Source organism: Lonchura striata, chromosome 2 (genome assembly GCF_046129695.1).
Source record: "Lonchura striata isolate bLonStr1 chromosome 2, bLonStr1.mat, whole genome shotgun sequence".
Lineage (NCBI taxonomy): Eukaryota > Metazoa > Chordata > Aves > Passeriformes > Estrildidae > Lonchura > Lonchura striata.
Window position 1 is genome coordinate 42,582,255 of NC_134604.1, and position 27,527 is coordinate 42,609,781.

The 27,527-nt window shown below is 34.1% G+C and overlaps 1 protein-coding gene across 1 annotated transcript in view; it reads left to right on the forward strand.

Annotated features, from left to right (window-relative positions):
* Positions 1–27,527, forward strand: part of DYNC2H1 (dynein cytoplasmic 2 heavy chain 1) — a 143,665-nt gene that overhangs the window by 21,764 nt on the left and 94,374 nt on the right. Inside the window, exons 26-56 of the mRNA XM_021529338.3 lie at positions 134–516; positions 1,267–1,399; positions 1,490–1,607; positions 1,769–1,881; positions 1,971–2,090; positions 2,549–2,699; positions 4,200–4,402; positions 4,865–5,047; positions 5,371–5,553; positions 5,687–5,910; positions 6,450–6,565; positions 7,392–7,591; positions 8,225–8,489; positions 8,823–9,030; positions 9,393–9,522; positions 10,424–10,579; positions 11,184–11,443; positions 12,069–12,315; positions 13,013–13,164; positions 13,679–13,823; positions 15,051–15,153; positions 16,388–16,555; positions 16,675–16,799; positions 17,948–18,196; positions 18,995–19,103; positions 20,104–20,217; positions 21,047–21,189; positions 22,479–22,560; positions 23,787–23,941; positions 24,784–24,921; positions 27,167–27,280. Of these exons, the coding sequence (XP_021385013.2) occupies positions 134–516; positions 1,267–1,399; positions 1,490–1,607; positions 1,769–1,881; positions 1,971–2,090; positions 2,549–2,699; positions 4,200–4,402; positions 4,865–5,047; positions 5,371–5,553; positions 5,687–5,910; positions 6,450–6,565; positions 7,392–7,591; positions 8,225–8,489; positions 8,823–9,030; positions 9,393–9,522; positions 10,424–10,579; positions 11,184–11,443; positions 12,069–12,315; positions 13,013–13,164; positions 13,679–13,823; positions 15,051–15,153; positions 16,388–16,555; positions 16,675–16,799; positions 17,948–18,196; positions 18,995–19,103; positions 20,104–20,217; positions 21,047–21,189; positions 22,479–22,560; positions 23,787–23,941; positions 24,784–24,921; positions 27,167–27,280 (5,190 nt within the window). The remainder of the gene's footprint in view (positions 1–133; positions 517–1,266; positions 1,400–1,489; positions 1,608–1,768; positions 1,882–1,970; positions 2,091–2,548; positions 2,700–4,199; positions 4,403–4,864; positions 5,048–5,370; positions 5,554–5,686; positions 5,911–6,449; positions 6,566–7,391; positions 7,592–8,224; positions 8,490–8,822; positions 9,031–9,392; positions 9,523–10,423; positions 10,580–11,183; positions 11,444–12,068; positions 12,316–13,012; positions 13,165–13,678; positions 13,824–15,050; positions 15,154–16,387; positions 16,556–16,674; positions 16,800–17,947; positions 18,197–18,994; positions 19,104–20,103; positions 20,218–21,046; positions 21,190–22,478; positions 22,561–23,786; positions 23,942–24,783; positions 24,922–27,166; positions 27,281–27,527) is intronic.

Here is a 27,527-nt window from a genome sequence, read left to right on the forward strand (position 1 = left end):
GGGAGCGCGGCATGTTGTTCCGTATGCATATATCTTAAATACTGTAGAAGTGGAATTTGTGTTATATTTTTGCATGGCGAGTTTATTGCAAGCTCTGTAGTTTCATGTGAGATCTATTCTTGCTTTTGAATAGGATTTGAATTGTCGAGCTCAAGGTGAAATTACAATCAGAGAAGCATTACGTGAGCTTGAGCTCTGGGGAGTTGGAGCTGTCTTTACGTTAACAGATTATGAAGATAGTCAAGGCAAGACTATCAGGCTTATTAAAGACTGGAAGGACACAGTCAATCAAGTTGGAGATCATCGCTGTCTTCTACAGTCTCTTAAGGACTCTCCATATTACAAAGGTTTTGAAGATAAAGTATCCATCTGGGAAAAAAAACTAGCTGACTTGGATGAATACCTGCAGAATTTAAACCAAATTCAAAGGAAGTGGGTCTATTTGGAACCCATATTTGGACGTGGAGCTCTACCCAAAGAACAAGCTCGTTTTAACAAAGTTGATGAAAACTTTAGGTTAGTGCTATGGAATGCAACCTACCTTTTGTAGTATTTTTCACATATAGTCTGGAACATTCTTCATAGTGAAAATATATGGAACAATTGGCATATGTATGAACAAGAAGGTCAGTGGCAGGAATTCAGAATGCATATATGTGTGATGGCAACATATATCTGAATAAAGTTGGTAATATTTTCATTTAATGGGGCACATGTGAAGTAAGGAATCGTGAATCATTAAAGATTCTGAGTAAGGCAGGCAAACACAAGGTGTTAGCAGCAGAAGTAGAGGGGATGAAATTGTTTTTTTCAAGAATCATGTTGAAGACTATCACTTTGTTCACTAAGAAAGTACACACAGAGTTTTGGGGGAAGCAGATGATTCATTTGTTCCAAACAAATGAAAAGAAAAAAAGGAGTAGGTTTTAGAAATATGGACAGATATGTACCATTATCTGTCTTATGGACAGATATGTACCATTATCTGTCTTGGCTTGAGTTGAAATGACTTAAATGGAAATAAAAGTCAAGAATTTAATTTTCTTGGTTATAGGTAGAGAACTTTTAGCAAGAAACTGTTGTTCTTAAATTACATTGGAGTGACATTGAGGTAAATTCTGAAATGTTTCATCATTAGTACTGAAACCTAAAGGTTATATATTGGCTGTTTATATTATTTGTCTGTGTGTTAATTTTTATTTATTTATTTTGATATATGTTTTAAATTAAAATTATAATGAATTTTTGATGTTTTTTTCTGTCAAGATCCATTATGTCAGATATTAAGAGTGACAATCGGATAACATCACTGAATGCCCGGGCAGGAATAAAAAATACCTTAACTACCATACTTGACCAGCTTCAGAGGTGTCAGAAATCTCTGAATGAGTTTTTGGAGGTACAGTGAACATTAATACATTTTTTTATAAAGAAAGACAGTAAGCTTGGGTTTAAATCAACAAAATTGAATTATTCTGTTTTTATATAGGAAAAGCGCTCAGCATTTCCAAGATTCTATTTTGTTGGAGATGATGACTTATTAGAAATTTTAGGACAGTCCATGAATCCTCTGGTTATCCAGTCTCATCTTAAGAAACTTTTTGCTGGTAATGCATTAATCTTTATTTGTGAAATTTACTTATTTAGAGATAAGCCTCTTTGAAGCCAAATAATATGTTGCAGTTCCTCTCTTTCCATGACTAGACACTTAGTAATTAATGTTTGACTTTGAGAATATATAACTTCATTGATATTTTCTGATTAATAGGCATTAATAGTGTGAGCTTTGATGAAGAATTTAAATACATACTTGCCATGAAGTCTGTAGAAGGAGAAACTGTGCCACTTAGAAATAAAGTTCTTCTATCAAATGATGTGGAGGTAAGAAAAATTGTATCCTAGTCTAGTTCAAACATAATTGAGTTATTAATTTCTAATATAATTTTGAGGTATTTTTGTCTCTTTGTAAGGTGTGGCTAAACAGTTTGGCTTTGGAGATGAAGGAGACCCTGAAAAAAATGTTAATTGACTGTGTTGATGCTGGAAAAAAATCGCAAGGTTCAATTGATCCATCACTCTTTCCTTCCCAGGTAGTAGTTGATCCAGTAGTGCCACTGTGTAGTCTTAAAAATACCAAATAAGTTATTGTTTTTAGTTTCATGAAGAACTATACATTTAGATTTGGAAGAAAATAACCCGAATCATATCTGTTTTACTCACTGATCATGTAGAGAAGTTCTTAAAAATATGTGTGCTTATGAAATTCCTTTGCAAACATTTGAAGTATTCAGGTCTTTTGACATACCACTTAATGGAAAAGACTTGCTGTATTAGATTACATTGCAAGTTTTGGCAAAATTTTGCCATGTTTTTAGATGGCTTTATTTGTTCTTAGGATCATAGCAAATGTAGATCTTTGTTTAAAAATTATACAATAAAATATTTAAAATGTCAGACATAATAAGCAATTGCAAATTAATTGAAAAACTAGTTTCTTTCTTATGTGTTCAATATTTATAGAATATAATCTGAACTTTCTCTTTCAAAGATTCTTTCCTTGGCAGAACAAATTCTGTTCACTGAAGATGTTGAAAGTGCTATCAAAACCCATAATCTGCAACAATTAGAATTAGAACTCATGGCTAAACTGGACCATTATACTAGCATTGGTAGTGGCATAGAAGATACTGGGAGTACAGGTATAAAAATAATTAAGATATAATTCCTTATCATGATTGCAGTTGTGTAGTATTTTACATTGTTTATTTAAACAGGAAATTATATAAATCCATCTCAATTTGAGTTCACAAAGATGAGTTGCATAAAGTCACTTACCTATTACAGCCAAGATTAGAGTAATTAATATTTCAAAGTAAACAAAACGATTTTTATATATATCTTAGAAACCATCTTGGAGTTGCCTTTTTTATCTTTTCTTACTTGTTTTAGCAAGTTTCTATCTTTTAGCTTATGCATCTGCTGTTTCACAGGAAGTAGGTAAACCACAGTTCAGGTACATTGTGTCAAGCCAGTATATTCTGTACAGCTGTGCAGGTGATTCTCTTCTTTTATATTAGACATACACATCTGCCTCTGAACTAATAATTTTGAGTACTTTTGAGGCAAAATAAGGTAGTTTTTGTCAAGACATGATTGTTCTGAATCTTACATAGTCCGAATGGGTTAGAGTAAGTATGCCTCTGAGTGCTTTTTTCTTTTTTTTGATTAGAGGTGGGGCTTTGAGTGACTATTTCAGATAAAAGTCTACACTGTAGGTTAGGTGATATGGCTTTTATTTTAGGTATAAAAAGACTCAATATATAGTTGATAAACTTCCACCACATTTTTATAGATGCTTCCTTGCATTAAATTCTCTCTTACAATTTGTGAACTGTAAACATCTGATACATTAATTAGAAGCAGGATTCATATCACCTACCTCCCGAAGTCTGTGTGTTTCTTTATCTGAGCTCCTGTTCTGTGCTCTTTCTCTAGCTCTTTGAGAAATTTCCTCAGTTACAGAGAAGTGTTCATTTAATCTATTGTATAATGCATTATGTTTATGTTTAGTTTGAAAAACAGGTGGGATTTTGAAGTGAGTTGTGATTATTCTCACTTACTTTGCTTTAATTCCCATTATGGAATGATATAAAACACACAAACTAGATTTCTTTCAATGAAACCAAAATAAACAATATAAGAGTATGCTTAATGTGCCCAATCTGTTAATGAACTTTCACTCCACATCAACATAATTATTCTAAGTAAAATCTCCAGAGTGTGTGTAGTATGGTTTTCAGCTGCTCAACAGCAGGTTGGGGCACATTGATTGCTGAAGTGGAGATGGCTATTAACACTCTTGGCATAAATTGCTTTGCAGAAAAGCTTCTCCCTCTCCTTTTTCCTCTCCCCTCTTTTTCCCCCTCTTCCTGTGTCTCAAACCCCAACTCCCCCCTCCCCACATGGAGAGGCGGACAAAGTCACATCAAAATGACTAAAGTTACATGATTTACATGGTTTGTCAGGATCAATTATTTCACGCTGCTTGCTTTAGTAAATAAAAAACCTTTATATAATTCAAACAAGATCTAAATAAAATCTGCTGATAATAGAAAGCAGCACAATGAACTTGTGAGTGGGTAACGTGTCTTCCTTGCTATACTAGAGTGATTTTTTTCTTTTGGTGTGATTATTTGCAGAATCTGGAATCCTTGAGCTCAAGCTTAAAGCTCTGATTCTTGATATCATTCATAATATTGATGTGGTGAAACAACTGAATCAAGCTGAGGTTCACAATGTTGAAGACTGGGCTTGGAAGAAGCAGCTGAGATTTTATATGAATGACCAAAAATGTTATGTTCAGATGGTTGATGCTGAACTCCAATATACTTATGAATATCAGGTGTGGTATTTTTACATAGTGGCTTTTATATATGAGTCAAGCACTTCCTCATTTCATATATGCTGCTGATTGTCTCCTAACTGTTGTCTTTTTTCTAAACCTTGTTATGTCCTTAACATGCTATTTCTTAGATAATATTAAAAGATAGGGTAATAATTTTAATTATTGATGTTGATGGGGTAAATATAAATTGTATCAAATTATCATATACATATTTTTAATATGCTTGGTTTTATATATCTGAGAGCAGTTTTATCTGTAGTTGTGAAAAAAAAATGAACAATACATTAGCATTTGATATAAAACCAGGACAGCTTTGTAAACAAATTCATATTCTTAATGAGACAGAAATTTTGCCTTTTGCTTTATATTACCAAGTTAATTACTTATGAAAAAATTAAAGTAATTAACTTGCCAGTATTTTCTGTTTACCAATCAACGTAATTTCTTTTGTTTCTGCAGGGGATTTCCCCGAAACTTGTTTATACACCTTTGACAGATAAGTGTTACCTAACTCTTACTCAGGCCATGAAGATGGGCCTTGGAGGAAATCCCTATGGTCCAGCTGGAACTGGGAAGACAGAATCAGTAAAAGCCTTGGGTGGGATTCTTGGAAGACAAGTATTAGTCTTTAACTGTGATGAGGTAAATATGATTTTGTTTAATTTAGGAAATGGATATCTATACCCATACTTCATGAAACAATATTATATTCCAGAAATAATATTAAAATTATAATATTAAGTTTTATTATTACTATAATTGTTATTATTATTAGTAATAGTAGTTGTCATAGTTGTAGTAGTAGTAGTTGTATTGAAATTATTATGTAAATTATTCTCATTATTTGTCAGTTGCCATTAGAAATTTGTGGATATTTTCAAGGACCTGGTTTTTGGTGGATGGGAAGACATTCTTTTATATTTTCTTGGTATTTGAATTTTGACAACATTCTTTTCAATTTCAAGGGCATTGATGTGAAGTCAATGGGACGCATATTTGTGGGCTTAGTGAAGTGTGGTGCCTGGGGATGTTTTGATGAATTCAATAGGCTTGAGGAAGCTGTATTGTCTGCAGTATCCATGCAGGTTCAGACAATTCAACATGCATTGAAGAAACACAGTCCTGTATGTGAGATGCTTGGCAAAAAGGTACAACAAAACTTAATTTTTTCACATTGGCCACACTTAAAAACTGACTACTGTAAGAAAACATAGTCCACCCAGCATTTCTCAATACTGTTTCACCTGACAATATATCATTACAATGCACTTCTAATGCTAGGTTGAAATGGATCCTAATTCTGGAATTTTTATCACTCTGAATCCTGCTGGAAAAGGTTATGGAGGAAGACAAAAACTGCCTGATAACCTCAAGCAGCTTTTCAGGCCAGTTGCTATGACTCATCCAGACAATGAACTCATTGCGGAAGTTATTTTGTATTCAGAAGGCTTTAAGGATGCTAAAATACTGGGTAGAAAATTAGTGGCTATTTTTAATCTAGCAAGGTAAGCTTTCATCCCCCCACCTCTCCCCTCCTTGGTACCTTTCTAATTTTTTTCCCTTGTAACTCTTAAATCTAAGTGGTTTACCATGCAAATCTCTGTATAGATACTTTTAACTTACAAAGTTGAAATGTGGCAATATGCTGGGAGGTCGAGATGTGTAAATATCTTTAATTCAGTTACAATCTCAAGGGAGCAAATTGCTGTTCCCCCAGTATCTCACTAAATATAAATGTGAGCATATAAATGCTGACAAGCATTGTGTTGTATTGAACCCTTAAAATTGTTGAAATGCAAGTGACTGTTTGGTTAAAACTATGTTCATTAGAGGGTACAAAGATCAGATGTTATAGTGAACGCTCTTAGAGTCAAGAATAAATACTCTGAAAGTTCTGGTGTTATTGCTGTATTTCTGAAATGCATTTCAGATGACACTACAAATATGTGCCAGTGACCAAACCACATTTTTATAAATGTGTTCATTCACCAACCCAAAATTGGGTTATTAGAGCTTATTACAATATTGTTGTTTTTAAATTTAGGGAACTTCTGACACCACAGCAGCACTATGATTGGGGTTTACGAGCACTGAAGACTGTTTTGAGAGGCTGTGGCAGTCTTCTTCATCAGCTGAAGAAAAGCAATGCAAAGCAAGAAGGTAAGACTGACCATACCAAACTTTTGATTCTTTAGAATCTTATGCAAATATAATTCACTCCAGCTTTCTTGTTCACTGGAGTTTTAAAAAACCGTGGCTTTTATCTATAGGCAATTTAGGAAATAATAAAATATCTATGAAAGCCCATCTTCACTAGGAGATCACAAAAGATTTGTCGTATTCTAGATTGAGTTTTTATATGATGATAAGAACACAGATTACAGACTTCATTTGGGAAATGATTCCCAAAGTCTTGTTTTCACTTATCTTAGGACAGGAAAGTTGATCTTTTGATGCTCTTAGTATTCATTAGTTATCATTCATTTTGACTCTGAGTTTTGCAAAAATTGTCACATGGCACTAGATTCAGATTGGTAGACAGAGACAAATATAAGGATATGTAGGAATGATAGAAATATATTGGACTAGACAGAATCACTGCATTTTTTAAAGATTTTTTTAAAGTTATTGTTGTTTAGGTGTTAAATGAGAGGGAATTAAAGAATGTGGAATGGATGAGCATTTCACATCTTTAGAAGACAGCTACTGGTTTCTGTTTGCTTAACCAGCATGTGTCTGAAAGTTTACAGATTTTGACATAACAAATGGTCTGCATCTGACCAGCATCATAACCACCTCATATCTGTATAGAATGTATTTGTGGGCGTATGTCGTACGTACAGGAAGTATGCCTGACTATCCCTAGTTCCCAAGTAGAATGGTACATGAACTGGAATTCTGGAATCTATGCTCCAATTCTACTTTCAATGTATGAGCAGTGTTGACACAGCTTAAACTGATCTGTTTTCTTTGTTTTTCTTTCCAGTTAATGAAAGTTACATAGTGGTTCAAGCTTTGCGACTGAACACCACATCAAAGCTTACATTTGCAGACTGCACTCGTTTTGATGAGCTGGTTAAAGATGTATTTCCTGGCACTGATTTTAAAGATGTGGAATATGCTGAGTTAACTGCAGCTTTACAACAAGTCTTTGAGGAAGCAAACTTGGAAGTTATAAGCACACAGGTAAGTATCTACTACAGCAACAAAACAGTATTATTCTGAATTAGAAGTGATTCATATTGCATTCATTTAACTAATTTCTGTTTTCTTTTGAAAAATCTTTTATAAAAAAGTGAGCCTAACTGGTTGTTAGATTCTAATCACATGTATACAAAGATTAGATGCGTGTTTGAAGCACTGTAGATCAGTTATGTAACTGAAAGAAAAATAATGCAAGGAAAATTAAGATGTGAACATGTGACACACAGTTTCATTCAAGCCAGATAGAAACACCAGTGAGTATTTTGGATAGTGAAAGAATGAAATATGTGGATATTTGATTTTTGCAAGCAGTTCTCTGCCTTGTTTTTATTTATTGTAGAACTGGATGAAGTTTTCTGACTGAAGATTTGTTAAACTCTCATTAAAAATGTCTGAAGATAGCTATTACTTTTGTATTAGTAATTTAGTGAAATGCTTCTAAACTTTATAAACTTTAGTATCATAATTCTAAATGTATCTGCTATTATCTATTATTTAAAAAACCAAAATTATAGAAAGTGTCTGCATGCAAAGCAAATCTCAGAAATACTGTAAAGGAACATGTTTCATTTGTCTTTACAGTTTCACATAGCCATTATCTCTTTCACTGTCTAGATCAAGAAGGCTTTGGAGTTATATGAACAATTGCGTCAAAGAATGGGTGTGGTTATCGTAGGTCCCAGTGGTGGAGGTAAATCAACGCTCTGGCGGATGTTAAAGACAGCCCTTGGGAAAACTGGCAAAGTAGTGAAGCAGTACACAATGAATCCCAAAGCCATGCCTCGGCATCAGCTGCTGGGCCGTATTGACGTAGATACCAGGGAATGGTCTGATGGAGTGCTTACAAACAGTGCTCGGCAAGTGGTGCGAGAGCCCCGAGGTATGTCTGAGAGGGACTTGCAGATGTTTCACCGAAATTACTGAAATAATTTGTTTTCAAGTACTTCTTTATATTGTGTTGTTGTTTGTGGATAGTGTAAGGCAAGAAAAACTTCTGGTAACAATTGTAGCCCAATGCCTCAGTACATTCTTTACAATTTTTGTTATGAGAAAGCAGAAATAGGCAGCAGAAGGTAAAGCATGTGAGGACTGTCTTCATAGAACTGTAAGTTGTAATGAAGAAAGCATAATAAATAACATTAAGATAGAAAGGGGTGATATTTTTGAGCTGTTTTTCTTGGGTTTGATATTTCATTTTTCTGTCTGGAAATAGATATTACTTCATGGATAATTTGTGATGGTGATATTGATCCTGAATGGATTGAATCTTTGAATTCTGTTTTGGATGACAACAAATTGTTGACTATGCCCAGTGGAGAAAGAATTCAGTTTGGTTCAAATGTTAACTTTATATTTGAAACTCATGACCTTAGCTGTGCCTCTCCTGCTACAATATCTCGAATGGGAATGATCTTTCTGAGGTAAGCCATAAGAGTATTACATACTTTTAAAGTAAGCAAATATATACTAACTTTCCTTGAAAAGTATTCTCAAGTGGAGGGAGAAGTTGTTTAGTTCCTTACACTTAGGAAGCCAATCACTGGGGAAGTTCCTTTAGATTGCATATCCCTTCTTTGGTGTTTGTTATAAACTTTTGACTGAAATACCTCAGATTTTTTCTAAAAGATACTGTGAATTCTTTACTGAAGAGCCCAAATATTGGTTAGAAATTGTTAAAGTATTTTACCAGACTTTTTCTGGAATTTTGTTGTTCCTTTAAAACAGTCTATTTAAAGACATTGGTGTCTATTATTTATCTGAATCTTGTTTTGATTTGACTTAGTGATGAAGATACAGATCTTAATGCTCTAATAAAATCTTGGCTAAGAAGTCAGCCTGAAGAATGCCGATACAACCTTGAAAATTGGATTGGGGACTATTTTGAAAAGGCTTTAGACTGGGTTGTAAAGAAGGTTAGTAAGTGAATATTTAATCAAATTTCAGCTTCTATTAAGTATGATCCATTTTTTAAGTTTAACACTGAACAGATCATTCAGGTTAATTTTTGAACTGTAATTAAAAAAAAAAATCTCAGCACTTTTTGGATAGAATTATAGAAATGTAGAATATAATGAGTTGGAAGGGATCCACAGGGATCACTGAAGTCCAATTCCTGGCCCTGCACAGGACCACCCCAAGAATCAAACCATGCACCTGCAAGCATTGTCCAAACCCTTCCTGTACTCTGGCAGGCTTGGTGCTGTGACCCCATTAATGCTGCTTCCCAGACTTCTCTTCTGGAGAAGTTGAATTTGCAGTGATCAAGTAGCTTATGTGCTGAAAATACTTTTTAGGAGACTTCTCCACTGCTGTGGCCAGTGTGCTAGTGTTTAAGAGACATGCATTATCTCCTTCTGTGGAACATACATGGTCCTGTTGTGTTCTAATTATTTTTCCTCCTAGTTCTTTTACCCATGGCATTTTTTAAACTTTTAAAGTATCTAAGTAAAAGCCATGGCATTGTTCCTGAGGCTGCAAAGTCCCTTTTGTGCAAAGAGCAAAATCTGTAAATAATTTGTTCAAAAAGAAGATTTCCAGTGTACAGTTAGGTTTATTCCTTATAGATTCTCAAAATCTGTGAGGGAAGTTCTGATTGCTTATCCTAAATTGCATTAACCCATAGTCTGGAATTCAAACCACAAAATCAATGCTTAGAAATTAATGTCAAGTGAATTTTCTAGAACAATAGCAGTGTTGAAATCTTTCCTCATTTGTGTAAATGTCAAAAGGCCATGAATAATAAAAGCATGCTAGCAACACATCACATTTATATTGAGAAATATATTAAAATCTACTACAAATTGCAATTTACAGAATGACTTTGTAGTGGAAACAAGTTTGGTTGGAACTGTGATGAATGGACTGTCTCATCTTAATGGAAGTACTGATCATGGACAGTTTATTATTAACTTGTTACATGGTCTTGGTGGCAATCTCAACATGAAGTCACGACAAGAATTTGCAAAAGAGGTAATCTCTGTGCTCTAATTGGATTTTGATTTGTGTAATATGTAGGGGTATAGTTGAGAAGTGAAGGAATGTTTTATGTGCCACTGGTACATTGCATCCATCCCAGATAGCAATCTTTTGGTCCTGAACCAAGAGGTAGTGAAATGCCCTTGTTCATACTGCTTAGTTCCAGGACCCACTGCAGCAGATTGTGTTTGTCTATATGAATTGAATATGTAATTCAGATTTATTTTTGTGTTTTTTTTTTTTTTTTTCTCTTGGGAATACTTTGCATCTCATTAGAGAGGAATTCTTAGGTATTCTTCTCATTAGGATGCCTAATATAAAAAAAATTAAAGCTTTTCTAAATACAATTTAATTTAATTTCTTTATATTATGAAAAATGGAAGAGTAATATATTATTGTTTAGTTAAGGACTTGATCATAAAGAATATGCCTGATATGATTTAATTTTCAAAGGCAGCCTCAAATTATCAAATCTGAGAATTAGATGTGTGATTTTATATAAGTATTATTTGAACATTCTTTAGACTAGCTTGAAATGGTAGATCTTGTTGTTAGGAGTATGGATTTAACTGAAGCTTTATTTTCATTTTTTTTTAAGATCTTCAGTTGGGCACAAGAGTCTCCTCCTGATCCAAGGAAGCCCCTGGACACATATTATGACACTGACACTGGAGAGCTAATGCTGTATCAGCTGAAAAAAACTCAAAATCTAACAGCTGATGACTTCAGTAATCTCCAAACACTTCCTGTCATCCAAACCCCTGACATGCAGAGAGGTTTAGATTACTTTAGACCATGGCTAGACATTAATAATAAGCAGCCATTTCTTCTTGTGGGTCCTGAAGGATGTGGAAAGGGGTAAAAATTAGTTACTACTTTATAGTAAAATATACTTCTAGTTGTTTGACAGAATTTGTAATTTTTTAAATAATGCTTTTGTCATATGACTTTCTGAAAGAATGTGACTTGTTTAGGTCATTAACTAAACAAACCTTATGTAGTGGCAAATAAGTAAATTTTTATGAAGTTTTACAGGGAGAGTTCAGACTGTCACTATTCATCTAAGATATCTGAATGTAGCTTTCAGATATGAAACAGGATCTTTGGAAAACCTACTGTCATGGAGCAACAGCTTAGAGGCACATGAGATCCAGTCATATTTCAAAGGGCTCTAGACTCAATTTAGCACATCCTGTTGCCTTTACTAGATTCCTTGTTTACATGGTTTGGGTCACTAAACCAAGGTATCAGCTGTTTGTTTTGTGTAGTTGTATACACTACACTTCCTTTGAATTATGTGAATGGAAAATGTTAAGAATTTTAAAGGCAAGAATGCTGAATTCAGCAAACCTCATGCTCCGCTTATTCCATTAATATAGGATGTAGTATATGCATTTTAATTTAAAAACTATAAAATATCCTTGGATGCACAGCATTTTAATTTAATTTATGCCTATATGTATTTACATCTTTGGTTTTCTAGGATGCTGCTTCACTATGCGTTTTCTCAGCTCCGCTCCACTCAGATCGCCACTGTTCACTGCAGTGCACAGACTACTTCTCAACATCTTCTACAGAAATTAAGTCAAACTTGCATTGTAATCAGCACAAACACTGGTCGAGTGTACCGACCAAAGGACTGTGAAAGGCTTGTTTTGTACTTAAAAGACATCAACCTACCCAAACCTGATAAATGGGGAACAAGCACTCTCGTGGCTTTTCTGCAACAGGTGAACACTTACGTCTATTATTTATAAAGAGACTCAAGTATACTGGATATAATTTAGTGTTTGTACTAAATACCTACATTGATTAATTTCTATGTTAGAAGCCTGCCTCCTGTATTGGCATTAGTTTTGTTTTTTAATAGACTATGTAGGTGTCAGCCAGAAATAAGATACCATTTTTATTTGGCTGATATTTATAAACAAATAAAGACAGCACTCATCTCAATGAGTTACAGTGCAGTAGACATAGGAATGACAAGAAAATTGCCAGGAGCAGTCAGTGTGAATTCACCAGGGACAAGTCATCCTTGATGAGGGGAAGAGAGTGAATATAGTCTATCTGAAATTCACAAAGACCATTGATGCTGTCTCCCAAAAGATTCTCAAAAGAATAGCTGTTGATTGAGGCTGCATAAGCAGATAGTGAGGTGGGTTGGAAGCTGGCTGAAGAGCCAGGCCCAGAGGGTGATCATCAGTGGTACAGAGTCTACCTGGAAGCCATGATCTGTTTTAACATCCTCATTTAATGATCGGGACAATGGAGTCCTGCAAATCTGCAGATGACAAAATTGTAAATTTTAAGACACCTCAGGCAATTAAAAAAGCAGAAATAATGGTATACTTCTCACTATTTTATTATATTTTATTTTGTATGATACTCTGACTTTCCTTTAATGAAGTATTTATTTAATTATTAAAGGTTCTCACATATCAAGGATTTTATGATGAAAATCTGGAATGGGTTGGTTTAGAAAACATCCAAATTGTGGCTTCCATGTCAGCTGGAGGAACATTAGGAAGACATAAGCTTACCTCCAGGTTTACTTCTATTGTTCGTGTATGTGCAATTGAGTAAGTATATGTGAATTAGTCTAACTCAGAATTCGATTCAGCCTCTCTTTATAAGGACGTCTTGTCAATTTAGTCTTTACAAAGATGTGGCTGTTCTAGTCTTTCATCTTTTCTCACAGTTTGTGATTATCAGATTTGGTGCTATTTGATGCCTCTTGGCACCAGAGTCCAGCTAAGAGGAATCTACACCTGCCTGTTGGTAGTGAAGTGTTTGAAATATGTTTCCTGTTGGATAATTTTGCTTGCAGTAAACTGCTTTCTGCAGCTTTATGTTAAGGTGGTATTTGGTGAAAAAGTTAGAGAAATTGGAGTTTATTTATTTAAGTTTGATTATATCAACAGATGTATTTAGAAAATTTCTGAGAGTAGTCTGATGCAATAAAATGATAATTTTTATTAGCTGCTGGATGGAAATCCTATTCAATGAAATTTCTCAGTAATTGTGTTTGTAAGTTTAACTCCATTTTAATTAAATTTAAAAAGTCCATAATGACTAGGGTTTTCCCCTTTCTAGCTATCCAGAAAGAGAACAACTGCAAACTATTTATAGTGCCTACTTGGAACCTGTACTACAGAAAAACCTAAAGAATCACCCTGTTTGGGGTTCTTTACCAAAAATACATCAGCTAGCAGGATCTATGGTTCAGATCTATCAACAGGTATGGAAACCTTTCTTTCTTCAAGGAGATGGAGAATTCAGATATTTTATTGCAAATAATAAAGTTTTGATATTAACAGGTGAGTAAAAAGGTTTATCAGTATTAAAATCTAAGTTTATATCTTTTTAAGAAAGTTGATATCAGTTTTGGAACTTCTTATTTTTAGAGAATCCTAGGTATTAGAAGCAAGCAGAGCAAGCAGTAAGTGCTTTTGCTTTCCCACAGATTTGTTTTAAGATTTTGGCATGCATCTTAACATTTCTATACTTTTAGTTCCTGATTTATGAAATGTGGATAGTAGTGTTTTTCTACTTAATGGATGAGGAGACAGTGCAAACAGGTGATTGTGTGTCCAGTTGTTATAGGTGCTGTTATGAACACAGAAGGAGATATGAGGGTGGCATCCTTTACAAACATCAAGGGCTACCTATTACAATTGTACACTGTTAAAAGCAGGTGTTTAGAGCTAGACACAAGTTCATTTTAGCCTCCCACTTGAAATTTTAAGAACTTATTTCTAGCAAAATGCTTAACTATTTGCTTTTCTTAAACAGTACATAGCCTTACTGGGGAAGGTACTCTGTGGTGCTTGGGGTAGAATGTATGGATGTCCCCATCCAGGCAGAAGCATGATACAGACTTGGTCCTTTTGACTACAGTGTGGGTTTAGTCACTGGTTGGCATGCACCTCTTAGCAGGAGTTTCATATGACATTATTGATGTATTCCAAGAAATATAGTTTGTCTCATTACACTGTGATCAAATAACTGATGAAAGCAGTTATTCTTGGAATTAATGATGTAGTTGAAATTCAAAAATCCTCTTTGGGAGAAGAGTAAGTATGAAGTATTTTGTAGTGAGAAAGTATTACTAGTTTAGGTAGGTTTTAGTGAGAAAATGTTAATAATTTAGGTAGGTTTTTATTACATTTCCGTATTACCTTTGTGTTTCATATTTGGTATTGTTTAAAAAAATTACGGGTTTTGTGTAATAATACTGCACTAACAATCCTAGGTGAGATGTGTAGTTGTTTCCATCACAAAATGGTACAGAAAAAATGTCCTGGGAAAAATCTTTTGTGGTCAGAAAACAAGATTTAAACAAGAAGTGCATTCATAAAATATCTAAGTGTTCACCAACTAGAAAACTAATCTAGATGGTACCTTAGAGAAGTACTTTACATTTTACAATACCATTTTTTTTATTTTCCTTAACTCTCATTTTTAGGTACGAGCAAAATTCACAGTTGATGATCACAGTCATTACCTTTTTACACCATGCATTCTTACTCAGTGGGTTCTTGGTTTATTCAGATATGATTTAGAAGGTGGTAAGTCACTTATTTGGTTTTCATTAATAAAGTAGTTCTAAAATGGCCTAGATTATTATTGATGTCAGTCTTTCTGTTGGCTCCACATTGATCTTTTTAAACTATGAACTGTCTGTAACTCACTAGAGGGAAAAAGTGCCTGACAGTTCATTCCATAACATAAGAGTGAGCAAGTTCAAAAAAATTACAATGATGTTTTAAAATACATGTGGGAGCTACTTACGGTTTAAGGGAAGTTAATAGTTTGGGACTGCATTCTTACTATAGGAATTTGAACTGTGCTCCCTACTCTTCACTGTTTTGTTCTGTGGTTTTTTGTGTTTTGTGTTGAGTTTTTTTTGAGCATATGTGTTGTTTTCTGGATTCCCAGAAATGCTCTGCCTCTCATGCTTGTCCCACTGTACCTGTTTGTATAAACCTGGTTTATACACATACTTCATAGGCTGCTTTCTAATCTTGTTTTTGCCTCTGAAATTGGTATTATTACTACATCATGAGAAATTACTAATTATGTTTTAGCTCTTACATTCATTAGAAGGTTGCATTGAGGGTTGCTTAAAGAGGATAAAAGTGATAAGAATGCTGTGCTCCCTTTCCACTTATTTTCTGGGATCATGAGATTGTAAATGCAGCTTGAATGGTGTCAGAAAAGCTGCACTGATAATCAATGAATGGGTAATCTCAGCTGATTTAGGGGCTTCTTAGGTGTATCTAATGTTGACATGTGCATGTGCTTTTCCAGGGATGAACAAAAAGGCTTGTTACTTACTCATCTTCCTTTTTCCTTTTGTGAGGGGTACTTAAGATTTGGAGTCTCTGTTGGCATTTTCTAATACAGACTGTTTTGGGTATTTATTATTCTTTTAGTATTTGTTATCAGTCTTTCTCTTCCCATTTGAAAATGTCTTCTGGATTTTCTTGGTTTCATTACCTGGAAAACTGACTTTTAATTTTAACTTCGTGTACAACACCTTTCTCATTTTTGTTAGAAGCTGACAATTGTTTTAATAGAGAGAACTTGCTTTAATAGAATATATTTAATTTTATCTTGTAATGATCCATAAAGAAATTATTAAAAAGCACTTCATAATATTTACTTTTTCTCTTATTTCTTCCTTACTGATGGTCTCCTGCTGGTACGTAATTTCTCTTGCCAATTTTCAATTTCATATTTTAAAGTAGAAGTTTGAAAATCTACTATAAAGATCTAAAATTCTCTTATTAAATTTTGTAGGTTCATTGATGCAAACTGCAGACTTTGTATTGGAAGTTATTGCATATGAAGCACGCCGCTTGTTCCGTGACAGAATTGTTGACACGAAAGAACTTCACGTATTTGATAACATTCTGACCAATGTGCTTCAAGGTGATTGGGGCTCAGATGTTCTGGACAATATGGCAGGTAAGCCATTTGAAGCATGCTACACAAATCTGAAGCATTTTTTTAGGAAATGCCTAGTCAAGTTAGATAGCATATGAGTTGAACACCTGAAGTTTCAAAAGTTTCCTTTTTTTTCACAGATACCTTTTATGTAACTTGGGGAGCTTGTCAAGAGGCATTCATCACACCAGGCCAGGCACTACCACCACATGGGAGGCCACTTGGCAGACTAAACTCAACAGACCTGAAAGATGTTATTCAAAAAGTGAGGCACAATTAAAAAATATACACAGCAATGGTTCACAACAATGATTCTAGACAGTTTTGTCTTAAGAGTAACATGCAAGCAACCAGGTTTATGGTGGGGGCTGCCTCCTGTTCAAAGAATCGCCTTTTGCATTTGGTGAAGGGAAGACTTGTGATCTTATATGGCAGGCAGTAGGAAGTATCATGTAGCAAGGTTATGTTGAAGAAAGGACATCAGTTGCATTTGCTGCTGATTTACAACAGTCTGATGAACCAACATTTTGAGAAACATTTATGTGCATATATATCTGTATATTGTTTGAGTACCTCAGTGTTTTATTATATGATTTCTTTTTGAGTTTGAAATATGGTAACATAATTTTTGTTTGAAGAAATGCTGGAGATCTGTCATGCTTTCAAGCTGTAAAGTACAAAAAGTGATCTTGATGAGAAAATGCAAACATTTTAGTCTCCTAGGCTATCTGCTTTTTAGGAGAGTTGAGATTTTCACCATTTGTTAGAGTGTTTGATGGCCTGCAGGTGGGAATCTACCGTCTCTCCTTAAGTGCCGACTTGTGACCAATACACTAGATAGGAAATTATGAAATTCAATAGCTTCAGTAAGCAGGGAGTTTGTTGGTTTTGTTTTTTTTTTTCTGACTGCACAGTTACGTTGGGCTTCAAAGATGAGGTTTTAATGAGTATAAGACAAGGTCATAATTTAATCATAGGACCTGTTGTTGTGTGTCTTTCACTAGGAACTTCCATAATCTGCAATTATGCAGGAATTAGGTGCCTAAAATACTCTCCTGAGTTATTAATTAATCTGTAGTCAGAGACACAGCTCGGACTTAGTTCTGGTCCATTATTCAATTTTAATTTGTTCAGTGGTAGATTCCTATTTCAATATATCAAAGACTTCCAAGGTGTTCTGGTGCTGGGTGTAGTGTGATATGTTCATTATTGATATAGTTATTACTCATAAAGGGTATATGAGGTTTCTAAATTCTGTGACAAAAATATTTTTTTCTGAATGAAGCCCAGTGTGGCTTTTCAAGCTTTTAAGCCCTTCTTTTCTAAATGTTTAAATGTTGGATGTTTGCATATCTCACTGCTTATATTTTTTATTAGTGATCAGGTTTTTTTTTCCTCTTTTTTTTTTTATAGGGTATAATTCATTATGGACGGGACAAAAAAGAGATCGATATTTTACTGTTCCATGAAGTCCTCAGTTATATGTCCAAAGTGGACAGAGTGCTGAGTTTTCCTGGAGGATCACTTCTCCTGGCAGGACGGAGTGGTGTGGGTCGTCGAACAGTTACCTCTTTAGTCAGTCATATGCATGGAGCTGTTCTGGTTACTCCCAAAGTTTCCAGAGGTTATCAGCTGAAGCAGTTCAAAACTGATCTTAAATATGTAAGTCACTAAGTTTGTTCTAGTTTGTAATGCTGTAGGTGTATGTTAAAGAAAAAATAAAGAATGTGGGAATTTTGAAGGACTCAAAAGTTTGTGTGAGAAGAAAAATGACAGTCTAAATAAAACAAGTAATGTTTTAGAAGTTCTCACTCTAGATGTGTGTACTGTTCTTTACAGTAACTAATTGAAACTCCACTTTTGGGAATACCAGAGGTCTTTTTGATTGTTGTAGAACTTAATAAAGTTTATGTGAATATTTATGTGAAAGGCTTTTTCATGTATATATTTCCATGTTGGTATATACTTTTATTTTCTATATCTACTGTGGTCTGCCAGTTAATAGTAGTTGAATCAAATAAAATTTTAGTGATTGATGAAAGTGTACATATTATTTAAACCAGATGCAAGCCTTGAATCAACAGTTTCTCATTACCTTCAGCTATGCTAAAGAAAATTCTAGATCTTTGCCTACATAAAAGAATGATACAATTCTATCATTGAGTCATATACATAAATATACTCTATGAAAGAGTCTATTTTAATTATTTTTTCATTACTAAGCTGTATATCTAGGTAAAATGTTCTTTATATTTGATATCTCTTTTAACTGAATCACCTGGAAATCTTTAGTAAATATATAATAGCATATATTATTATAGCTGTGGAGAAAATACATATGTAATATCTATTCAAGGAAATATTAAGATCCTTTTCAGTCCCTTCTAACTCAGGATATTGTATGATTATCATTCTCTTCTGAACAATACACTGAGATTTAAATGGCTTCCCTGTTTCTAGGTGATGGAACTTGCAGGCATTGAAGCACAGCAGGTGGTGTTGCTGCTCGAAGACTATCAGTTGATTAATTCCTCTTTCCTGGAGATGGTTAACAGTTTACTGTCCTCAGGTGAGTCAAGTCCAAAGAGAGTATGGTATTACATTTACCACACAGACTTAGCTCAATGAGGCAGAATTTGATGATGTTTTCTAACTTTATGTCTCTATCAGAAGGTTTAGTTAGATTTCTACACTGTTTTAATCAGAATACTTGTATGTTAAAACCTTACTCAAGGTTCACTTAGTTGTTTGGTAAATTAAAGAATTTACCCTTTAGTACAGGTACTTTCATTTCTTCTATTAATTTCAAAGGAGTTCTTGATAACAGTGTAATAGCAAAATGAAAATGCATTCTACTCCACCACTTCCCTTTTATAATAAAACTCAAAATTGAGAGGTTTCCAAGGCTTTACTAGATTGTATAGACTGAGTTCTTTAATTAATTTGTCACCAGAAAAGCTCACTTTTCTGAAGGTAGTGAGATGATAAACAACAATAACAATAACAAAAGTGACTTTATTTTACTGTCCAGCTTTGTTCCTGGATCAGAGAAAGGATCATTGAAGGGCTGAGTCAAAGTTGCTAAATGATTTTTATGGAACTGCAGTAGTTTAAGAGCTGATTAATAAGAGCACCAGATTTTCCTGTCTCTCAGGTGCTACCCCAGATCTACTTACAGTATCAGATTTTCATCATCCATTGTTAAAAGTTTATTTCTGAGAATCTAGAGGACTACTTGCTTTCATGTTCCTGTGTCCTGGTGTATGAGGGCTTGATTTGTTCTGTATGCAGTACAGGGTCACTGGCTTTGGGTAGATTTGAAAGAGCTTTTTTAACATACATTTCGGCAATGTAAACAAAGTAGAATGTTAAATAGAATCACTGTCATTTGTTTTTTGGTTTTCATATCATGAAAAGAATTATTAAGTACATGGGATAATAGTTAAGAAAGTATAGAGGTGAAAACTATGAAATTTGAATTCTTTATACAGAGGATTCAAGGGAGGCCTTCAAATCAATTTAAATAATTATAGTGTATTTTATCTGATTCAAATTCATTCTTGAAATAGGAGAAGTTCCTGGGCTGTATAAAATAGAAGAATTAGAACCATTGCTCTCTCCTCTGAAGGATCAAGCTTCACAAGATGGATTTACAGGACCAATATTCAACTATTTCACATACCGTATGTCAACATAGTTATGAGTTATAATTAAATATGAAGTTTAAAAAGTGGTATAATAATGGACAAGTAATTTCTAACATGGTCTTTTTATTGTGTGCAGTTTTAACTGCTTAACTGAATAGCAGGCAGGAGTAGTATTTGTGAGATTTGAGGGCACAGAATCGTCAGCTGAAAATTTATTTTTTTGTCTGAAATTTTGTATTGATGAGTGTTACACAAATGTTACAAAATCGGCTGTTGAAAGTAATTAAAAGGAAGAAAGCTTTTGTTCCCATTATTTTCTGGTTTGTATAGTTTTTATACATACATATATATATATGTGTCAAATAACAGAGATTTCTTTTATTTGTCAATTAGGCCAGAAATCAATTTGGATTCTGAGTAATTATAAGCAAGTTTATAGATAGGTTTCTTAATCATTTGTGTTTCTTCATTGGCCCAATGAGAAAATTAAATAGTTCAGAAATAGTTCAAAGAATATGACTGGAAGAATACAGTCACAGCAGCCAGCCATGGAGCTACTTCTGATTAGTTCTATTGGTCTACATGAATTAGAATGAGAACTAGTACTTTCTACTTAAATACTATCAGCTTTTCAGAATTAAAAAATGCATTGCAGTATACATAATGAGAATTCATGGTACTTAAGGTTCTACTTATATGCATTCCTCTCCGAGTGCGATTGGATGTTATAGGCTTTTTTTTATTTTCAGAAATTGCCTTGTGATAAGTATTTGAAAGAAAGTAAATTATGTTGTATTTGCAATAAATCTACTGTCATGTAGATTAGTCAGATTGTTATGTACTAAAAATCGTTACATTTTCTTAGGGATCCAACAAAATCTTCATGTTGTCTTGATCATGGATTCTACCAATTTAAATTTTACAATAAACTGTGAAAGTAATCCAGCACTGTATAAGAAATGTCAGGTTTTATGGATGGAAACCTGGTCAGAAGACAGTATGAAAAAGGTAAGTTGTATTAGTTGGGATTTACTTAAATTAGCATCTCTAAATATAACTGAACTCTGGTGAATAAGGTCAAAATATTTAAGGTTGTGAGGGAATAATTATCACTGTACTTATTTAATTCCTTTGTACACTTTTACAAAGATGGAAAATTCTGCAGAACAGTGAAGTATTATTAGCATTGTTATTTTACCAGTAACATGTTTTGTTCTCTCTGTGGGCTGACTTGAACAACATGCTGACCACTGTGACTCTGATTAAACACAGCATTTAAGAACAAAATACAGACTACAAGCAAAATGTTAAAGCCAATTGCATTTTGTTTGTGTGGTGAGGTTTTGGTATTGGGCTGGCCTGCAGGGATTACTTCAGTGAGAGGCTGCCAGAAGCTTCCCCCATGTCAGGTGGAGTTAGTGCCAACTGGCTTCAAGAAGGATGTGCTGCTGGCCAAGACTGAGCCCAACAGCAGTGGTGACAGTGCCTCTGGGATAACATTTAACAAGTGGCAAGAAGTCACCATACAAGAGCAACAGCAGCTAGAGAGAGAGGATGTGAGAAAACACGAGAGGAATAGCCCTGCAGACCCCAGTGTTGGTGCAGGAGGTGTTCCAGGTGACAGAGCAGAGATTCCCCTGCAGCCCCTGGTGCAGCCCATGGTGAGGCCTGTGCCCCATGAGCTGTGCCCCTGCAGTCCATGGAAGTCCACAGTGGAGCAGAGTTCCATCTGCAGCCCATGGAGAGCCCCATGCTGAAGCAGGTAGAAGCACCTGAAGGAGTCTGTGACCCCGTGGGAAGCCCATGCACACATATACATGTGATTGTCACACAGAGCAGCACAAACAGAACTCCTAAGCACTAACATAAACAGCACCAGCACAGCATTGCCATCATCCTGTTCCCCTCTCTGAGCGATCTCAATTAAGGTCAATTATTGGGTAATATGTACATGGGCAGAATATGGATTAGGACTGTTTTATTTCCTCTTGGATTATATATACTTTTAAAGCTTCTACATTTGTGCTTTTGTTAGGTCCTTTGTGGGTTAGTTGCTCCTTCTTACAGCCAGGGAAATCTTCCACTTGAGAGAATAGGAAGTTATTAGTGACATGGAAAGGCAGAATTTATCTTTCTAATGCTAATAGTATTCTGTACATTCCTTATTCTAAGTGTATAATTTTCAGTCTTTTCAAAAGAGCAACTAGATTGAAGGGTTGTGTTTTTTTTTTTTTCCTAATTTTAACTCGAACTGTCATTGTTCATAGTTTTCATGCAAAAAAATGTGGTTTTTTTAGATACCTGAAATGCTTCTGTGTGATTCAGATGAACAAGAAAAGAATGGAAAAACACATAAAGAAGTTAAGAAAAAACAATCAGGTAATATTTAGGTAGACCTACTAGTTATTATTATTCCTGTTAAACACTTGATCCTGTGTTGAGCATAGATAATAGATGGTTTGAGTATGTGTTTACTAGCATATTCATAGACTTCGGTGTTGTTCAGATGGCAGGCATTTGCACAAGGGAGCGTTAGTCTGGAACATACATCATAGCTGATCATATGCAGTCTCTTCTGTCACAAGCAGTCACTGTATATATTCAATTTTATATGCTGATTTAGCTGTGTCTTGTTTTGGTCAGTGTCTTCCTTCTATGTGGATGTTAGTTTAGAACCTGAACATTTGATGTTTCAATAATTTTTCAGTTTATATATTTCATTATTCTTTTTGTAGATTTTCATTTTACTTTATTAATTTCAAAATCTACTTTGTTGTAAGTAGTGCCCCTTTTTCAGAATAATTAGTTTATTTATCATAATGCTTCAAATATAGTCATGTTGAAAAGAGTGTCTCAAACATAGTCTGAAAGACCAGTGTCATCACTCACTTGCAGAATACTACTTATAGCCACTTTCTATAAAAGTAGCACTTAGAGGTCATGGAACTAACAGAATATAAGTGGGTCTCTTGGGGTTTTTTGGTTTATATTGCTTTTTAATAGACCAATCAGAATAATGGGTAAAAATAGTATTTGGTGTTCACATTACCATCCCTCTTTATCCTAGATCATCGTAATTAATCTAGGCTGCCGTACTTAGTGGAGGCATTCATTTATATATATATATGCTTTAGCAATTTTTTTTCTTTTGTAGGGTAATGCAGTTTATTTTACAGTATCTTTTGGCATTTTTTGAGAAACTGTTCAGTAAACTGAATGGCAGGAAAAACTTTTAGTTTGCCCATCAGCAAAGATAAGGGAAAAGACAAAAACACATGGGCTTTATTTCTAGAACAGTCCCAAGTATTTTACAAATCAATTTGTGTGGAAGTAGTTTCTTATAACATTAGCCTTCAGTGGTCTGCAATTAATTTTGCTGGCTTTTCCAAACATCAAACAATTTCAGTGTATTTCCTTCTGAGAAATAGGCATTTCAAATGTATTTACATGTTGTTTCCCTGTGAGTACTTTAAAAAAGTATAGTCTTTGTGCTATTTTGTTAACTCATATCTCAAAAAGCAAGCATATTCTGTTGCTTTTTCTTAGTTATTTTAATGTGAGATAAAATTCAGTATAATTTTATCTGTATAACAAATTATGTACAGGTCATTCTGATTTTCTGAAGTCATTTTTGTCAATCCATGAATCATGTAAAATATATGGAGCAACGCCTAGCAGATATATGGCATTCCTTCATGTATACAGTACCATCAATAGCAGTAAAAGAAGAGAGCTAACAAAAAGGCAGAACCACTTGCAGGTATGTGCTTAAAACACGTAACATATGGCTTTTCAATATATTCTTGCATTAGGAAATGTCTCTTGTATTAATGAGCTGCTGGCGTGGCTATATGATGTGTCCTCTATTGGCAATTGCTCATGCGGTGGTTGCTGGAAAGAACTAGTATCAGTCTTAATGCCCTTCTCTGTTCAAGTGCCTGAAAGAGTGAAAAGTGGTTTTCTTGTTTTCGTTAATGCTTTTCCTCAAGAATGTATCAGACTGGGCATGTTTTCTTGTAAAATGCTCTGTTAAATAAAGGTAATAATTTACTGGAAAATTAGAGATGTTTATCCTAAATCAAAATATCTTCCAGATAATTTTTTTCAAGTATATCTTGAAATACTGGTATTATATGATTAGCATTAATTAAACAATGTAGAAAATGTGAATACAAAATAGTTATTTTTGAGCATAATTGAAACTTTTATATATATGTATGTTTTTTAAAGTACAAATATGTAGAAATTAGATTATCTATTTTATTTCATTCTGTTTAATTTTTATCACTTTGCTTTTAGAGGAGATATACATTGAATTAATATCAGTTAACTAAAATGCTATTGAATTACTGGGAAAAAGATTATGTGCTAGTTGTTTTATTAAAAGTTTATTATTTTGAGATTTTTGTTTAATCTTCTGGCTGTAGTAATAGATCTTAGAGCAACACAACTAGAAATACCACATCTAATTTTTAGGTTAAATAATACCAAGAAAATGGGAAAATTAATTAAAAAAAAAGATTAGTCTACAGTCTTTGTCCATAATATTTGTAGCAAATTAAAATTTGTTCCTAAATATCTGCTTCTTATAAACCTTTATAGGCAGGTGTTTCAAAGCTGAATGAAGCTAAAGCCCTGGTAGATGAATTGAACAGGAAAGCTGGAGAACAAAGCATTTTACTCAAGACGAAGCAAGATGAAGCTGATGCTGCTCTTCAGGAAATTACAGTATCTATGCAGGTGGTGTATACAATCATATCAAAAGTGGGAGAAAAAAAGAAAAAAAAGCTGTTTTTCTCTCTTTGGTAACTGCCTGTTTTATGTTCTTTTCAACTGTTACAAAACCTAATGCATTTACAAGAATTTGCCTAAGGGGAGGCATGAGCCCAGAGGCTTGAATAAAGTTCCAATGGGACAGATGATAATGTAATTTAAATCAGGTTAGAACTGGTTGAGTAGGAAGAGATCAATGCAAGGTTTGTACCTGAGTAGTGTTCACTGTTGTAGTTTAGTCTGTCTGAAAGTTTTCCTAGAACTTTGTAAATCCAAACTGATGGGTTTTATGTTTATCCCAGATAGGAAATTTCAGTGAAATACTTACAAGTAACACTATTTTAAGTAACAAACAACAGGAATTAAATTTGTGAACTATCAGAAAATAAGTATTTCATGAGGTCTGGTCCTCAGAATGTCAGAGAAGGTTAGATAATATCTCTATATTCATCACTCTTTGAATTTTTATTCTTCAGCTCAGAGGCAGAATTTGTTTTCCAAATTCTGTAATTTTGTTTAGTAGTGTTTTCTCAGTCAACTAGAATAATTGTGTAGACAATAAGTCTCTACATTGATACTTTCTGGAATTATAAATGTGGGATAAGCTGTAATGAGTCTGCTTTCGCTGCGCCGTTGTATTTTTTTTTTTTTTTTTCCGTTATTTGTTTAATCTGGTCAGACTGAAGTTTGATGTGAAATGCATTCTCTGTATGCATAGAATTAATACCTGGTCTTTCAAACCATTTGTTTCCCAGTGCTTTAAAGGTGCATTACTTCCATTCTTTTTAAGTCTCTTCCTGTAGGCAGTTTTTTAGTACTTTTAGGCTCTGTCTGTACATTAATTTGAATAATGATTGGCTTGGTGTGTTGATGATTTCAGTTTTAAATCTGTATCTGCTGTTGTCTGGTAGAGTTACAGGTATGTGGGTAGCACATACTACACTGTAGGAAAAAAATCAAAGAATAGGCCAAAAGCAATGATGGCCCCACTGACAGCAGAAAAATTACAGTGGAAGTCTGATTATTTAGATTACCATAAAGTATAGGTGCCCTTTAACATTTTAATCTCACTTCAAGTGACCTAGCTTATATAACAGAGAGAGCTCTAATATATACAGACTCTTTTAATCTCCTTTCAGAGAAAAGTTTTTGACCTGCTACTGTATGTTAAGGTTTTCTTATTCAGAACAGTCATTCAGTACATGTTCATTTGCATGAAATGTCTAATCTAGTTTTATGTAGCTAATGTTTTATGGATTTGAATGTAATCTTCAATAACATGCTGATCTGTAGCTTGGGTTAAGTGCTCAGAGGATTATTATTATTTTAAGATTTTCTCTGCTTTTATGCATCTGTTACCTTCTGCTGCACCTTCAACTCAGCTTGACAATTGCTGCTGACGATAATGTGTTATATACTGGAAAAACACAAACTCTGGGCTTCTTTGTCTTTATCTTTTAGGTGATCTGAGCCTAGAGTAATAGAATTTATGTTATAGTTTTATCCTCAATGAATAAAATACTTTCAAGGTCCTTCCTACTGTAATTTTATTTACTAGATATTAATTGTTGTACTGAAGTATTTGGGATTCCTGGAGATGGCTAATAGCTACTGTCTGCCTATAGACATTGGTGGGCAAAGTACAAGTCCAGAAAAAAAAAGTGTAAACCTAAACAGTTTACAATATATGTGTATGATATAAGACAGTTATCCTTACCATGATTAGGAATTCTAGGCTAATAACCTATAGTTCCAATACTCCTGCTTTTATGAACATGATAAGAGTATTTTAATGGTGTTATGAAAGAAATTGAAATAGAAATGGGATCAGGACAAAAAGACAATGACAGGAAGGTAGTACTTTCAAATGTAGTAAGAATGTTACAGAGGCTGTCACTCTTATGCTTTTAGAGGAAGGCTGACATAGGAATGTAAAATCAAAAGGAAGGAGGAAAAAGGTCATAATGAGCCTCAAAGATAGAGGTGCAGATCTGGTCTGTGGTAAAGAAAGGGAAAGACACACAGTAAAAGCAAATTTTGCTTATTCCATATAGTTTATTTACTTAGCCAGCTTTTCTAATATCATATAGACTCAGCTATTTTATTGTAATGGGTATTGTGCAAATTATAATAATGAAGACTAAAATAAATAAGAGACCTAAAGGAGTAAATCTGTGTAAATTTGGAAACTAAAGAAATTTTTTTTTTACAGAGTGCCAGTGAGCAAAAAGCAGAAATGGAAAAAATAAAACACCGAATAGCAGAAGAGGCTGCAGAAATAGAACGAAGAAAAAGAAAAATTGAAGATGAACTGAAAGAGGTTCAGGTAAGAGCTGATAAGGAAAAGCAATATTTTGCAGTCTGATTTTATCTGACTTATATCCTGCTATGCAAAATGGTTTTGCAGAATTTATCCCTGCAATTCTTAAATTTTACTCTGAATTATTTTGATATTAAAACTTTTATGCATTAGAAAACAGTATTCCATGTGGCAAATAGAGATTGTCATTCTGGCATTTGTGTTCTGTTACATAGTAATTACAGAAAGAGTTTTCAAATCAAATCTTGCCTTC